This window comes from Larimichthys crocea, chromosome XVII (genome assembly GCF_000972845.2).
Source record: "Larimichthys crocea isolate SSNF chromosome XVII, L_crocea_2.0, whole genome shotgun sequence".
Taxonomy (NCBI): Eukaryota; Metazoa; Chordata; class Actinopteri; family Sciaenidae; genus Larimichthys; species Larimichthys crocea.
In genome coordinates, this window is record NC_040027.1 from 17,290,409 (window position 1) to 17,308,186 (window position 17,778).

At 42.0% G+C, this 17,778-nt stretch overlaps 1 protein-coding gene across 1 annotated transcript in view; it reads right to left on the minus strand.

The window, feature by feature from the left end:
• Positions 1-1,169: 1,169 nt before the first annotated feature.
• The window catches only part of ell (elongation factor RNA polymerase II), a 34,749-nt gene continuing 18,140 nt past the window's right edge, over positions 1,170-17,778 (minus strand). Inside the window, exons 3-12 of the mRNA XM_019270266.2 lie at positions 13,667-13,788; positions 11,909-12,072; positions 10,497-10,747; positions 10,242-10,366; positions 7,718-7,787; positions 5,524-6,142; positions 5,060-5,126; positions 4,309-4,480; positions 4,149-4,193; positions 1,170-4,052 (exon numbers count right to left, since the gene is read on the minus strand). Of these exons, the coding sequence (XP_019125811.1) occupies positions 3,948-4,052; positions 4,149-4,193; positions 4,309-4,480; positions 5,060-5,126; positions 5,524-6,142; positions 7,718-7,787; positions 10,242-10,366; positions 10,497-10,747; positions 11,909-12,072; positions 13,667-13,788 (1,740 nt within the window). The 3' untranslated portion in view covers positions 1,170-3,947. The remainder of the gene's footprint in view (positions 4,053-4,148; positions 4,194-4,308; positions 4,481-5,059; positions 5,127-5,523; positions 6,143-7,717; positions 7,788-10,241; positions 10,367-10,496; positions 10,748-11,908; positions 12,073-13,666; positions 13,789-17,778) is intronic.

Consider the following 17,778-nt stretch of genomic DNA (forward strand, 5'->3'; position numbering starts at 1 on the left):
CCAGGAGAAACTATGCAAACTGGGGAGACCCGAGGGATCCAAATGTTTCTATTAAATTTGTTGCTTTTTAAAAAAAAACAAAAACAAGGTGTGCCAGCACTGTGAGCAGGGTTTGGAAACTAACAGTGAGAAACTGCTGCCATCTACAGGACATCCTATTCTCTACAGGGCTCTGTAATTGTAAACAAATGTTAGAAAACTGACAAGTCCATTAAACAGAGAGATTTCTCATTCATAATCGTTTTAAGGAATGCCGTGTGCAGACTTAATGCTGCCAAAAACGTGTTTCTGGGACTCAAAATAAAATGCTTTATATACACTTCACAACTTCTTAAAGCTAAAGTGTCAAGATATGACCATATCAGAAACAAACCAAACACCAACAGTATGTTGCATTCTTGGCATCTCTATCCATGATCAATACATTGATGTTAACAATGGCAATGAAAATGAAGTTAAATGAACTTTTAGATTTTAAAGTCTGTGTAAAGTAACAATGTTCTGAGTTCGTCAGACCAAAGAAAGTGTTTTTAAACTCCAAGACAAATTTTACTGATTTAAAAATACCAACAAGTTTAATTAGGTCAAAATCAGGTAAAAATGAGCAGCTCAGCTCCAGGACTGTGTGGGGCGTGTCTGCTGAATGTGCTGAATTCACACCCACTTGTGGGAGCAGTCAAGCAGCCATTTTGAAGTGTGTGAAACGTGTCAGATGGGTTCAGAAAATGACATGACTAACTTTGAAACACTTCTGAGAGGAATTAATCTCTATCTCTCTGCTAAGGGGTGCAGCTGAGAGGAATTAATCTCTATCTCTCTGCTAAGGGGTGCAGGGGTATGCTCAGGGTGGCCTCAGCGTGTCATCGAGACGCCCTTTTGGACCGCCCACAAAATCCTGGACTGAAAACTGGTGAAAAAAAACAAAAAAACAAACTGTTTTAACCTCTAACTCCACATTTCAGTAATATTTCCTTCAAACTCTTTTCATGTTTTCAGCAACTATTTTCCAAGATATTTAATGTATTATGAACGAAATCTCAGAATTGCCTTTACACAGACTTCAAATTATGTTACTAGAATATAAACCGCACCGTCTTTTTTTGCAGAAACTACATAATTCTACATGAAAATTCAACTTAACGTTACAATAATGGACAAGCGACAACTGGTTCAGAATTTCACAAATAAGGATTCTAAAGAATTTTATTGAAACAAAGATCAATTTCAGTCCCAGTCCCTTATGGTTTTTCAAAAAGCGTGCTTTGGGTTTTAGCGCCAACATTTCATGACTCTTCTCCAAAGCCCTCTTTGCTTTTACAGCAGCATGTATATACTCAGAGAAAAGAAAAAAACAAAACAAAAACAAAAAAACCTATACAACAGGTCATTTTGGCACAATCAACTCATACAACGGTACTCCTGTGCTGGCATATCGTTACTTTAACACGCTTTGCTCTCAGACGGAGCAAACCGTGTTTTACTGATGAACTCATTCACAATGGATTTTGACCGTAGTAGAGGTGTAATACAGTAATCATGTCAGAATGCTTCTAGAAAACAAGATACAGTAAGAATGGTGAAAAGTGTCTTTCTTGTTAAAATGTTGCAGTACTGGGCGATGCTGAGTGTTGATTCTGGTAAAAACATGTTAAACCTTCACAGACTTTTACGTCCCCCGCCCCCCCCTTCGCCCAGACATCATCAAATCCCAGATCTAGCCTCAGTCTAGACCCAGCAGCAATCGCTGTGATGGAGTCTTGGAGCCTCGGCCTTGATGTAGTGTTTGCATTAGGACAGTGATATAATCTGAAACCTGGCATTACACTGAAACACTTGAGCCCAGTCCATGCAAAATCCCATCTGGAAGCAAAAGGAGCGTCCTCTGACGTCTCACAAGAAAACTGAGAAAGTTTCCACTGGATGATAAATTATGACAAAAGACATGATAATAACAGAAGAATAGAGAATACTGTGACATGTTCCTTCGCCAACATTTGGTAGAGCATTTTTGATTCATCCCACTCAGTAAGCACTTTGGTATACATGCTGGTCAGAGCCATGTCGAATTGATTACATACTAGTTCAGTTGGACTAGGCCTTTGCTTGGATTTCGATATCCTTGGGCAGTTTTTTTTTTTTTTTTTTTTTCAAGTAAAGATACAAAGACTGTTCATTGTAACACATTCATAAAGCATGCACTCTGATGGACAAAGAGAAAAGTCATTTGGACAAAACCCCCAGGTAACAGCAAGATCAGGAGAAAAAGTGCTGATTTTTCATATTCACATAAAAAGATCGATATAAGAAATGCATTCGCTGACTAAACTCAACTCGCTCGTTCATCGGCTTAAGTTCTGATACAGCATTTCTCGTTTGTCTTCGGGATCCGTCAGAGTGGATCCGCGACACTTCTCAGAGAAGAGAGCTGATCCGGGAAATAGATTTCAGATCAACCTCCATGAATATCTGACATCACATTTGGAAAAAGGCAAAAACTGGTCGCAGGTGAGTCCCCCCCCCCACCACCCCCTTCTCTCTGAGAGGCCTCTACCTGGAAGATGATCAAGGATGGCTTCATCTTAACAGTCGTCTCAGTGGACTATCGTGTGGGTCGATGAGCAGACAAAAACAATTTGATCTTTTTAAAGACTCTGTAAACACTATTTTAACACAACTAAAAAGGTGACGATGGGAACTTAGGAGGTATCAGATCTGTGGCTCAACCCAATTTTGAAGATGAAAAAAGAAAAAGCCAGCAGATCTGCATCCCCGTCTGCATCATCTTACAATTAGAGGATCTTCTGAAGCATGAAGAGTAGTAGTAGTAGTAGTAGTAGTAGTACTGGCAACGAACTCTTCAGGTAACCTTGATTCATTCTATTGCTACAAAAGCTGTCATGACCTAACCTGGAAAGACAACAAATTAGGAGCTAAATCTACTTTTTTCATTGATATGATGAACCATAACTAAAAGGGACCACTGCTGTAATGGATGAACAAGCACTGCAGCTCGTCATGACTGAGTGAGGAGACCGTGTTCAAAAAAACAAAACAAAAAGAAAAGCTCAAGAGTGACTGGAAACTTTCACACGTCCCCTCTGTTAAGACATCTGCACGATTTTAGAAAAGAAAAGCCAAGCGCACGAACCTGCGTCTGACTCTGTGCATTTAGAGGCATTGTTTTGATTTAATCAACAGTAATATCTGCATCTCTTTAAAAGAGACAGAGAGAGAAACAAAAACGCCAACAGGTTGACAATTAGAAGGGCAAGGCAGCTTTGAATAAAATACTGGCTGACATTCAAGATGCGAGGACAGGGAAATAAGAGACAGCTTTAAGTACTGATATTGAGGAGTGTAAAACAGACTCAGTTCCCCCCAGTTAAGTGTCAAAAATAAATAAAAAAAAGAAAGATTAATTCATCACAACCATTCAATTCAGTAAATAGGGAAATCTGTATCTTTTCTTTACTCAAAAAACAAATTAATTGCATTTGGTGTACAATCTGCCCGTCTCTCTCCAGTTCAAAAAGCAGGAAAGATTATTCGGATATCTCCCAAGAAAGTGGGAACTCCTTCAGCCCTCTGTGCGCTATAAGCAGGGTGGGCTGTTGAGAAAAAAAACAAAGCCACACAGAACCTTTTTTTTCTGGATGCATTTTAAACTACACAGACGGACCTGGCCACACCGGGCACAACCCAACTTCAAAATAAAATAATAATAATAATAATAATAATAATAATAATAATAATAAAAAAAAAAAAACGAAAGAGAAAAGAAGTGTCCTGCTTAATCCTCATCAGAGCCTTTGGCCCCAATGAGGGGAATACTCCCTTCATGGCATCTTTCATGAGAATTTTTTTTTTTAGCACAAGCGGAATCCAGAGTTTTCCTTTATCTGCTTGGTTTCCAGAGATAACAGGGAAACAATGTCTAATAACTACTTTTAAAGTTGCTGTTGATCGTACTCGGCAATAAGTCTCTTTATATGTGCCAGTTTGTTGTGTAGATATTCACAGCGGTTCTTCTCTTGACTATAATTTGGATTAGTCTGGAAGGGATATGAAAAAGCACATAGTCACAATCTGAAACGCACTCAAGACACACTCATGCCATTAAAATCTGTTGCAGTGAGACTTGAACTTACCTTTTTTATTTTATGATACTCTTGAAGTATCTGATTGTGGATTGTCTGTGAAGAGAAGACACAAAAAAAGAATATAAAAAGGTATGACTAAAATAGAAAATATGAGTTAAAAAGTCAGTCAAATATCAGATTTGTGTGTGCGTCCTTTGGGGAAATCTACCTTGTACTTGTCTGTGCCTTGTTGGAGCTGTTTGAGCTCGTTGTCAAGCACAGTGAACTGCCGGGTGATGCCCTCTATCCGAGCATGCAGACCCCGGTACTCACTGTACTCGGCGTTGAAATCGTTTTTATACCTCTGACGCTGCTCCGGAGAGCCGATCACCATGTACTTCCTAGGAGGGAAAGTAGAGATTTTGAGAGAGAGATAGTCACAAAGCGTTTACAAAAGTCCCTTCAGGTTTTGGGCCTAAATTAGAAGAACAATAGTCCTGAAAGGAAGACGTGAGGAGCAGTACCAACAAAAACCAAAAAAAGCAAGTCTAACACTGCGGGGGCCCCCCCAACAACTCCTCCATTACCCTTCCTGTGTCGGCTGCTGATGGCTACAACTTAAACCTCACAATTTTAATATGTGTTTATATTTTGGACAATTTTGTCAACTTTAAAAATATTAAGTGTTTTCTTACTCAAATAAAAGACAAATTAGTCCTGTTTGCAATATACACATGCATATACAGAAAACTACGACTGGATTACTTCTTTTCTTTTCTCAGACAAGTCCTTAAGTTATAAGAATTTTTCTATGATATCTACACAGATATTTAATTTATGTGTAATGGACATCAGGTATCTGGGTTCACATTTGGAGTTATGACTCTAAAAGCCTTAGTGCCAGACTGCTGCAAAATTTGATATTGTACTTTTTCAAAAGCTGTATAATCTATTGAGACCTAAAACTGTTAAATACTCACAATAAATAGTCTGCCGACTCGGGTGAGGACGTGGGAATACTGGTACTGTTGCACATTCCATTCAGATCTGAAACAAATCGACAGATAAATTAATTCATTAATATGAATACTTTATCTCTGCTGAGTCTCATCAGCTGTGGTGCAACTGCGCAAAAAGATAATTATTTCTAATTAGTTATTGTTTACATCATTCATGTCTTAGCGATGCTGTCTGCCAGTGGGACTCACTGATGTGTATTTGAGTTTAAAAAAAGGCATAAGAAGATGAACAGCAGGGGTCTCCATTCAATCGCTGAGTCAAAATGCCGGTCACATGATGACAGCAGCACCTACTCACAGTGATGACTAACTGGTGTCCGTCCACGTATGAAGTACTACTTTTATTCAGAAATCTCTTGTGTGATTCATGAGCTATGAAACTGATGATCTGATGATGTGTGTGTTTTTGTTTGTGTTGCTCTCACCTGTGCTTTTGTGTGGAATACTGTTGCTTTTGAGGTTTCCTGGGCTCATCTCACAGGCTCTGTTAGGCTCAGGCACACGTTCCTCACGACTCTTCCTCTCCTTCTCTTGCGCCCTCTCTCTTACCCTCTCCCTGTCTTTGCTCTTCTCCTTGTCTTTATGCTTTTTCGACTTCTTCCTGGACTTGTTGTTGTTGCAGGATGATGGACTCTTGTCCCGGGGGCCCTCCAGGACAGTGTGTCCAGGAGATGATGTGCCGATGCTGGGCGCGGTGAGCATTGTTGAGCCCGAGAATAGCGAAGGAGGTTGGCTGAGCCTCTCGGACACCGCCGTTTCCTGAGAGTCACAGTCTCTCCCGTTGTGGCTGGAGTCGTTGCTGACGTCCGACAGTGCTTCGAAAGGACGAGGGATGTCTAGCACAGGGAGTGGCTGGGAGCTGGATGTCATGCCGCTGTCTGACATAGAAACCGCCACTCCTGCCTGTGCTCCACCTGCCTCTCCTCTGCCGTTTGAGGAGTTGAACTTGCCATTGACTGGGGCTGTTGCAACCTTGCTGGTGAGGTGCGATATTCTGGGCTTTTTGTTGGCAAGGGGGTCGATGAAGTCAGCAGCAGGCCGTTTCTGGGAGAAAAATAGCAGTTTTAGTGTGGCAGAACCGAAGATAGGCTTCAATAGGAATTCAATTCACCTCAGACTGAACGAGAGGAAAACTGCAGTTCAGGTCAGAGCAAACAAAAATGGTCGGAGCTGTGGAGGACAAGGGAGTGAGCAGTACAAGCACAGAGATGGAGAAAGCAACACAAAGAAAGGAAGGAGTACAAAGAAAGACCATTAGAGGATTTGTATTCTCAGTAGCACTGAGACTGTGATGACTGTGCTGTCTTTTCACAATACCAGGGATTACATTACACACAGGCCCTGTTTGACCCAGCCCACACTAATGTCTTTGGGAGTGGCTGACCCAGTCACTGTGTGCTTGCTGTCCCAACAGGAGTACTTTAGGGTTCTGAAACAAAAAACAGTTAGGAGCTCGGTTTGGGCCTGCAAGGATCTTTAGACTACGAGCAATTTCTAATATGTTTTCTTTTGTTTACTTTTATACCCCAAAGCGTCCATGATAACATGGGCGATGTGCAGCACAAGACGGAAAGATTTTACCACGTTTCTGCATTCCAGCATGAATGGAAAACGGAAGGAAGTTATTTCCAGATTTATCTACTTTATGTGGACATGGTCTCACCCTGTTTGCCCTCCCTGATCCACCACTTTACCTATGTGAGGCTTACACACAGCTTTACCTGACGTGGAGCTGTCATCTTATACCAGTAAATCTAAAAAGAGCCTGCGAGTGTTTGTGTGCTGTGTTTACTGAGGTAGGGAGCGGAAGAGAAGGGGCATACAGTAGGTGTCTGAGGTGAGAAGAATCTGAGAGGAAGCGGCTATAAATATGAGAGAGCAGCTCCTCCTCCCTCTACCTAATGGAAGTGTAAACAATGGGTAAACACGGCAGTCTGGGATGACCTAAAAAGAGCAGCAGGACAAGGAATATGAAGAAATAAGGACGGAGAGAGAGTTTTAGTAAAATTAAGTGTACCGTGGGGAGTATTCGGGGGTTAAAGAGCTCATAACGACAACGATAAGTAAGTCATACTGGTCAACTGGAACCAGTTCAGAAAATGTACTGTTAAAGCACTTTTGAAATTCACAGAGGAGACACAAATCAGTTTGGAGGGAGCCAGATAATTTAGAAAAAAAATCCTCCCTGGAAAATAGCAAAAACCACCAGAGTGCAATGACAACCCAGTTAGCGATAGTGTTTGTTAAACTGGTGCAAATGTGGAAAAAAAAAAACCCAGTAGGAAAAGCTGAAGGCAAACAAGCTCTGGTTAAATATTAACTATGCGGAGTGTATTTACACTCTGCTGAATTATCATCAAGCAGTTTGAGAGTCTCAATGTTCTGCCAGGAAATGGAAAAAAACAAACAAAAAAACACCCCAGACTTTGCCACGGGGTTGTTTTATTTTAAGAAACTTACTTGAAATATCAGTTTAATGTAAATCGCTAACCTTTAACAAACTGGAAATATCATGACAGTATTATCCATCTTTGCCACAGGAGAGGAAACAGCTGACAGGCAGCTCAGGGATAAAAAGAAGTGTGTGGAGACAGGTAGAGTAGGGAACAGGAAGCTCACCTGAGATGGCGAGCTGCCGGCCAGCTCTTTGGGCGGGCTCTCCAGTGGAGGAGCAGAGCTGTTCTGTTTCCTAAGACGGTGAACACACACACACAGAAGAAAGTTTGATAACGTTTATGTAGGACCTGAACTGTAAACCATCACTACAGGAACACTATTCTGTGGAGGTGACACAGCATTTCCATTGGCAACCTAATGCAGCAACGTTAGAAGTGCAACTAGATCTGATTGTTCTTCAAGTTTAAGTGTTACTAACTACTTTGACCAGACACTTGAAGACGACACACCAAGGGCTAAAGCCGTCATCGTCATTAGCGATAATACTCTCCTACACCAAGGCATGTCACAACAACACAAACTACGCAGTTGCCATTTCTTCAGTGACAAGCCAAGTCCACAGATGTATGAGGACATTAAAAACAAGTTAGAGCAGTTGCTTTGTGAAGCTGAGTGGGTAGCTATGACAACAGAGCAAAGGAGGACCTACTTGGCAGAGCAGCGTTATGTCATAACCACTTACTTCACTTTGAAAAATGGACATGGCAAAATATCAAACATTAAAACCTCCTTACATATTTTCTACCAGTTTAACAATCTTCTGTGTAAAGACACATTATTCTCCTCTGTAGAAGAATAATCTCACATTGCTGCATGTTTATTTAATGGTTGAACTATTTTGGCAGCTAGTTCAAGACAAGTGAGAAAATGGGATGACAGAGTGAAAGAATATTTACTGTTCTGCAGCTCACCTTGGGTAAAGATGTTGTTTAGCAGACGATATGCACACAGCACACGGGATCAGCGTTTGTTTTCACACCGCTCTATACCCGCCCGCCTCCACAGGAGGCTTCAGTGACTGTGTTTAGAGTTACCTGTGCGTGATCGTGTCAGCCAAGAACATTCTTAGTGCTAGGTGTGAACAGAGACCTGACCTCATCTGTCCAAACAAAACAGCTGTGCCAACTTACAGCCACACAAACAAGATTGACAGCACTTAACCAACATTATAACCAGAAATGTAAAAGACCTCTTTGCACATGCAGTGATGCTGCTGATGACATTATCAGAAGGGGGCAGTTGGGTACACAAAGTCCTGTCATTGCCCCACCCTACTTCAATCAGGGCGTGTGTGTGGGAGCTACAAGTGAGACAGCAGGCTGGCCGATCTGGTTGAACCCTGGACCGGTGCCACCTCACACACAGATCAGCATGTGCTGGAACACTGTTGCATCATGTGCGTTCCAATCATGTTGCTGTGCTACTCCTGCGTGACTGACTGCATTAGCTCAAAAAAGCTGCCGAGGGGGAGGTGGTGTTAGGTGGGAGACTGTGGTTGTTTGTCAGCTGATAAACTCACAAAACAGAGCCCAAAGTAGAGTTTAAAAAAAAGAAAGATACAAATAGAGTGCAAGTATGTGTGCATAAGCATGCCTTTACATATGACATCACGTTACATGATATTGTGAGGAGATTTTGTCCAAATATGTAGATGAAACGCCCAATACAACACAAAACATAGATGAATCAGTAGGAGTGAGCAAAAGTTGGGACATTTCAGGTATGTAAGGCTGTATATGTTGCACTTTTACTGATTTGCACTACCATGAATGTGTTGCCTTTCTTCTGGTCACTCAGTGTTAACACTCCAGCTGCCTTTAGACTTGCACCACAGGTAAAACCAAGCTTATCATGAATAGGAGCTATTCTTGAGTCCACTACGTAAACACAAACTGAGGAGCGAGCATTGCTGCCTGGTCTATATATAGATTAGCTGGGAGCTTGCTTTTCCTTAGTGTCCCAGATCCTGAGAAACCAGATTTTTCCACTGGGATGACAGCCAGCAGCTCATGCAGTCAACAAATACAACACTTAGACGAAATTCAGTGGAGCACACTGAAGCAAATCCTCCTGGAGACACACCTGACATTCTCGACAAAAACTGGGTGCAGGCTTTTATATCCTAATCCTATTTCACATACCATAATCGGTTAGATTGTGCCTGCTTACATTCCTTTATAGGACATTTCTATACAATGTTTGGCAGCTCTATAGTTCTTGCATGCCAGAGTCATCACCCTGTGGCCTCACTCTTACCAACACAAACAGCAAAACAAGGTGCTTTGTCTTGGTTCCAAACCCCTTTCTACACCCTAAAGTGTCCGAATGTGCGTATATCAGATATATTAAACTTTGTGGATGCAAAAATCCGGTACTTCGCAGTCCACAGCTCCTGTATCAGCTGTTGTTGTTCAGACGCTGAGGGATCTCAGGCTGCTGGTATGTTAAATCACTTAAGACCTATTTACCAAAAGTTACAAAATGAACTCCCCTAACCTCATCTGTGTGAAGTGGAAGAAAAAAAAGGGAAGTAGAGGACAACTAGAGGACAGTAGACTGACAAACAAAATATGGACATGCTCAATGTTTTTGTTTTAAAACAAACTGTTCAGCTGCTCCGAATGTGAGGCTGATGAAAATCGTCACAGGGTTTCACGCCAGAGTGTAATCCACATCGGCGACGTACCTAGAGAGGATTCTCTTGAGAAGTTGCTGGTCTCCTTCTGTGTAGCCTGGCCAGTCCTTCTGGACATCCTTATACAAAAAGTCCTTCAATGTGAAGGTGTTGTCTCTCGCATTCAGGTTTGCCACCTAGGGAATGAGAAAGAGGCAATGGTGAGTCTATTTTGCCTGACTGCAGGTTGAGGAAAATCAGAGGGGACATCCTCATTGTGAGTTACTAAAGGTGAAAATACTGAGGCAATGAATGTGTGTTTGTGACCTGTTGCAGGTGGCTATCCAGTGAGTCCTTGTCTAATGGCAGGAGGCCATCTTTCTGCAATCTCAGGATCAGCTCAGGCTTTTTGTACGGCTTGAGAGCCAACAGGTGTACCAGGCGCTCCCGGAGAGGCCTGTGCCGAGCGGTGCCCTTCTTTAGCGAATTGCTCGATATGATGACAGGCCGAGACGTCCTCCGTAACGGGGCGATGTCTGAAAGTCCTAGTGCCGGTTTCCGGATGTGAACTTTCTTACCTGGAGGTGTGGGAGGGGTTATAGAAGTGAAGAAAGGGTTTGACATTAGAGAAGTTAGATAAGAAATATCACAGTAAACAGAATTTTCTAGAGTGTACCGTTCACTTTACACTTTTTTTCTAAGTTGTGATGGACAGTGACAGGCAAAGACAGACAAGAGAGGAGGGAAAACGGGGATGACACGTAGCAGATAGAACCTGAGCTGTTGCAGTAAGTATATGAGGCGATTGCTCTACCAGGTGAGCTACTAAGGTGAATCTGTGATGAGAATTTAAAATCACAGTATGACACCAAAACAAAAGTGCTGGTAGAAAGTGACTTTTTGGCTGGGAGCCAGCGCTTGCTTGTATTCTTCAGAACAGAAAATAACCTTAATCTGAGAGAAAAATATATGTATTTCTGTCAACAACTTAACTCAGTGAGCGATAATAGCGGAGAACTTGCAGATGACTCACAAAAAGATGCATCATGCACTGATCTTTACCGAGGCCACGTCCACCCAAACTCACCTTCTATTACAAACATCATCTATTATCACGTTCTCCCACTGAGACGTTTTTCAGGTGATTCACCTAAATCCTCAGTTGCCTCCTACTGAGACCAAAACACTGCTTGGCTCCACGGCACACATGGACTAAACACTTTTGACTCACTGCTGCGGTTTGCTTCTTGCATCTGTTGCAGGTCGGAGACCAAAACACGAAGTCAGAAAAGTTGATGTGTTTTTGCCTCTGTGTGTTTAAATTACATTCGTGGAGGTTCGGTAGAAAGGAGAATCAGTGTGCATGTGGCACATTATTATCACTGAGGAAGCAACTGCCATCAAATTCAATAAAGTCCTGGTTACAGATGAGGCATGCTGGCAGTGCGCTGGCTCTCTGACATTCAGCCCCAGACCCAAACAACCCGTCTACTGCAATGTGAACTCATTCACCAGTGGAGAATGGATACACAAACACATGAGCCATCTGGATGTTTGCAAGGTACAGAAATTCCTCCATTTAATCCCAACACCTTTAAGTCGTTTTAACGAAATATGTCTTTCCCAGTCAACCAAAAGCTGCGTTATTAAATGAGTCTTTGCAAACCTGTGACTGAGAAAATGTATAACTGACCGGGCATGATGGGTGGTCTGCATGTGACTGTACCATATCTCCTTACCTACGTCTCTCCCCCCAGGCTTGATGACGATGGCACTCCTACTGCGAGTTTCCTCCTCAACCTGGGCCATGCTTTCCCTGGCCTTCTGGTATGAGTCGTCTGTGGCACATACTGTAATCTTGTCTTGGATCCCACCCAAACAATCCAGCTGAATGCTCCCTTCACTGCCAAAACAAAGTGGAGATGTGAGAGGGGACGAGGGTGAGAGAGAGAGACACAGACAGGAAACAAACTCAATCTCTTTTATTTTAGAGGATGTGACCATAAAAACATAAATCCACCACTACTCAACAATAAACTTAAGTCTACCACCATTTGCAATAACCCAACTGATTCAGTGTGCATTCCTGCTCAGATGAGATCAATTAAACACCCTGAGGACACAACTATTATTTTTTCAATTTCCATCCAACTGTGGGTTCCCACAGTACGACTCACTGCCGCATCAAATCCCATTCTTTCCTGACTTCCCGGCCTCGCTTTGATTCCCCTCCACTTTGATGAGGATTTGGCAGAAAATGAGATGGCGCTGGCGCAGTCGGTGGAAGCTGAGCTCTGTCATTTGGGGTTTTAGATGAGAACTCAAGGTTGATTAGGATCCAGTGAGATGAGATGTGGATGAACTCCCCCTGACCCACTTGTTGAAAACATTTTCAATATAATGGGGTCAGAAAGAAAAAGCAGAAGGTTCTTATTGTTCCCCATTCTGTTTCTCTACTTCCTTCCTCTTCAACCCAAACATCTGTTTCAGTTGATTCAGTCAAGACATTTTCTTTGCATACATTAGACTGGAGAAAGTGTGCAGGATGAGTTTGATGGGCTTGATTCAAATGAAGAGAAGACCCCACATCATAAAGTCTTGTCTGTTTCTACAAAATATATTTTAAAGATATTGCACCTTTCAAAACAGTGTTTTACAAAAAGGCAGAACACAATAAAAACAACCACAATAACAACAATAAATTAAATGCAATAAAATTCTATAGAAATTAGAATAAAATAGACATAGAACATAAAACAAAAACAAAGGCTCTGTCACCTTTGTGTATAAATCTGGACTGAGAAGCAAATTACTCATCTGAGGATCTCGGGGAGAGAGAGGAGGCATGGGACACTAAAAGATCAGCTAAATAAGGTGGGCCAAGGCCTCTCAGGGCTTTATAAGCAATCAGTTTATATTTAAAATAAAAGTCTGAAGGCAACCGATAACCAGTGTAAGGAAGCCTGAATAGGTGTGATGTGATTTGTCCAAGTCAAAAGAGTTTTGGACGAACTGAAGACGAGAGATTATGCCAGAGAGCGAAGACAGTAGTCTAGCTCACTAGTTATGAATGCATGAATGACTAAGAAATTTGAATTTTACACTGAAAACAGAAGAGCGCCAAAAAAGAAAATGTATGCACTGTTTTAATTTGTGACAACTTCACTCTCCTTCGAAACTATTTTATATAATAACTGATGATTGAATAAAAAAAATGACTTTTGATGCGTCACATTCCTGTATCACCATTTTACTGGGCAAGTACATCCTTTATCATTGTAGCTCCATCTTTCCATTTAGTAGCTGCTACATAGAGCCAAACAATGATTCACCTCAAGTCCCAACTATGTTAAACAAACAGATTGCCTGCCTGGAAACACTCATTAGGTAAATCTGTCTAAAGACTGCTGGTTATTTATACAGTTTAAAAGACAGTAAGGTTAATTACAGTTGGTGAATTTGTGTTTCTGTGAGTGAGAGCTGCTGTTTGCCTTCACCTGGTGATGTACTGCTGGATACAGTCGAAGCTGCCCTGGGGGTTATCTCTGCCCACATTCGACAGGTAGAAAGTAAACGTTTGCAGTTCACTGGAATTTTCTGACCGCGGTATTGAAATTTTCTGTTGAAGACAAAGAAGAGAAACATAATGACATTAACAGATGCTCAGGTGTTCTCAATGATTTGGTATCAGAACAAGGCTGCCAACTTCCTGCCCACTCTCAGTAAACCCAAAGTTTTTTATGAAACTAATATTCCAGAACAAAACTATCGGAACTATCAGAGATACATTTTTCTTTCTGAACCACCACGATCACATCTCGAAAACACACTTCTACACCTAAAGGGGAGGAGACATATTTCTTTATTCTACATATCTCTGATGTCATATGATAAAGAGTCCACCGTTGACAGACTAGAGGCACGGAGACTGCATATTCAAAAAGATATACAGGAGGCTGATTGGGAAAGGGTTGAAAAGTTCTTCTGAGTATATTTAAGACTGTTGGCGTGCCTCACCAAACAGAAATATGTACTTGGTATATATCCAGGGAACTTTACTGTTAGTCCTGAACAGTCATTTACTTTGGACTCCTGCAGCTGAGGAGGATGATCGCTTTATCTTGGAGAAACATCCATGTACCTTTGATAGATGTATGGATAAAGGGGATGGCATCTTGTATTGTACTGGAAGGACTGACTTATATAAACAGAGGAAAGGCAAGAGAATCCAAAAATGTGTGGAAATATTGAATAGTTTTTCTGAGGACTGCACAGTCAACCTGACATCGCTGTGTGCTGATGTATGTCGTTAAGTGTTTGTGTTAAATTTTATTTGTGAAATGTTTTGTGGAAACTAACAGTGACTACATGTTTTATCTATGTTAAATGTGTAATCATCATCATAGATGTGTTTCTCTGTTATCAACATCAGTAAGATACTTTTCAGACAAGAGCTAAAAAAGGATGACTAACTGCAGTTCACACCCTATTTGTAGACTTAAACACTCATTTTTCTTCCTGATGTATTCAGTACTATAAACAAATGCCAGCGCTGTATACCTTAAAAAAATTTTTTGGCCCAGACAGCAGGGCTGCGATTGAGCCGCACGCATTCAGAAAACCTCCCAAAATTAAGTTTCTTCCAGCTTATTTCCACCGGGACAGACTCCGCACTGTGGAGTGACAGTGTTCTTATTTGTGTTCCCAACGTGTGATTGTAGGAACCGCAGGTAAATTACTGTAACAGAAGTATGATAGGTATTTCTGCTGTCTGTGGGCTTCGGCACAGTTGCGCACATCCCATTCCACCCCTGAATTACCTTCCTCCCACACTACAGGTGTTACTTTTAGAAGACTACAGAGGAGTGGTGGGGTTAACCACGGGGAACTAGTGCTGCCAAGCTCTGCAAACCTCTAATCATCACCAAGCTGTTTGACACTTTGTTTAAATGGAGAAAATAATTTGACAAGTGAGATGCAGATGTTGCATTTTTGTTTTAAAATACATCTTGTATTTCACCCACTGCCTGACAGTAAAAGTGAATTTGGAACATTATCAATGCAGTAGGAGAAGTAATCTTCTTAGAGAAAAACGCTAAAGAGGAAGCACAGAAAGCACAAGGTGACACTGAAACCTTGCCATGCCACTCGAATCTACCCAATCCCCCCTCAAAATAGCTTTAAAACACCCTATCATTAGAATGTGCATTCAAGAGTAAAATAATTTCCCCAAGCCCTGTAAAGAAAAAAATCTAGTTAAAGTAGTTTCAGTCCGACGGTAAGAGCATGCAGAGGGTTGTGTTTCCAGCAGGACCGGGCAGGCTGACCCCCTGCTCAGCTCTGTTTCCTGAGCATCAAAGAACTGTGTCACAGCCAAGGACTGTGCATCACACTCGAGCCAAGGTAACAAAAGATAGCTGAAGTTACCAATTAGATTAGTACCCTGGTGCAGGTCCTCATGACTAGTGAGCAGCTCATTGCCTGTGACCTAACCTAGATCAGGCACAGGAACAGCCTGTGACTTGCCGCTGGGACTGACACACGCCCCTGACTGTGGGCAGCTCGGCTCTTTTTACCAAAGGTCTCGACGCGTGTGAAGGCTGCAGGTGGCCAACTATAAATAAATGCAATGTCCTTTATTTGCCCTCATGTGCTCTCACATTATCAAAGTGCCACTCCTATATGACATAACACACAAGTATACATTCATCATAGCAGGGGGTGGAGCTGGAGACCTTTTTGGCAACAGAGGTGAAAACCCTTCCCCATAAAACCTAAAACCCCCATCACAAAACATAGCCTGAAATCCTTTAGATGAGTTGACCTGCCTCTGGGTAACAAGATACGTTAACATTATAAGTTCTGAATGTTCTTGCTGTTTACTTGCAGTACTGCTTCATCCCTGCCGCTTGCCCAACAGACACTACTACACCGAAACGGCATTCTTGGCTAAGTCCGACGTGTTAAAAGCTGTGTCTGTGCTGCAGACGTCACCCCTGCCACCCAGCACCCTGTGCTGCCACCTCTAGCAACAGGAAAAGTTCCAGATAGCTCATTCATAGCCACACATCGTCACCTGTGTCTGTTTTAAAGTGTGAACTTACAGAGATAAATTACACGCTTACGATCATTAAACCTTTTGCGGCACAGTCTAAATGGTTAAAGCCGCATTATATGAACAAAAAAGCACTATGTGGCAGTTTGAGTACATGAAAATGTTTGCTTGTAGGGAGAGGGTTGGCAGTGATACAAGCTGTATTGTGACATGGTGTTGAAAAACAGAAATCTACAGCTGGTGCGACCATATTACTGTACTCGTGTTCTTGCAGAAACACAGAGGCGATAGGTTGAGTGTGTGAATCCAGAGATGATTAAGAGGCGGAGGAACTGACTGACTGAGAGCAAGGCATCGGGGAGTGACTCACGTCGTAGGGAAAGAAAGAAGCTCCTCCACACCAAATGGCTCAGGTTTAACCGACTTTGTGAGTGTTGCAACCACAATACATCATTTTGCCCGTGTATGAAAGAGATCCAAAGAATATGGGTCAGCATTAAGATGAAAGCTAGGACTCCTTTGTTTGGTGTCACTGAGTGAGGCTTTTCTCTGGTTTGTCTTTACTGTGCATCTAGACTACACAACAGTCTCTCAGTACACCTTGAGAGTGGCTGTTGCTGACAAGCTTAATTTAATTGCAACACTGTGTGTATATAAAGTACGTTTAATTCTGATGTGATGCGTGATATAAATGTTTTAAGTTTTGATGCTTGAAGTTTCAGGTTTCACGTTCATGTCTTTCTGCTCTTGACAATGAGAAATAAACAATGTGGAGTCTTAAGTAAATTATGTCATGTATCAACAGAAAAAACTGAACTTACTTGTTCTAGTTACAGGGATAATCTAGCTGTGGATCCTGTAACGTCAAGGTAGCATTAAAAATCTGTTTAAATTAAAAACCTCTCACACACACCAGCATCTGTTCAAGTCTTTATCAAAGCTTTATCCTGCTGTTGCTAAAACCTAGACAAAACAGAGCAATGGTGCAAAAAGAAGTCAGAAGAGCAGACATTAAAAGAGTCTGGAGAGATTATTTAAAATGCTGGATGAAGGGCAGGGACTGACAATGAAACACACCATCTTCAAGTAATAATCCCCTTTATACAGGGAGGGTGGAAGTGGATTTTAAACAGGTCGTCCAACCACTCCCTCCTTGTTCCGCCTGTAGCTAGCCTCATCTTCTCATTTTGCATGGCATCTAAGCAAACAATGCCTCTTTTCAGGTTGGGGTCATTGGAGAGGACTGACCCCCCACGCACTTCATCTAGTCCTCACTCCGAGGCTGGGGGAGAGAGAGGGAGCGACGAGACGGTGAAGAAAATCAGACAGAGACAGAGGTCTGACACACAAAGACAACATCAAGATGGTGAAATGTGCTGACTGTTCACATGCTTTGCTTTGTGTCACCACATCCTTACTTTTTAAAGCAGAACAAGACTCCAGTGACCAATGGCCAGCTGACCCTCAATATGACATGTACAATGTGCTGCTGCATAACTAGTCAGCAGTCTGTATTTGTAAAAACAACTAAGGACAAAGAAAGCCTACTCTTTT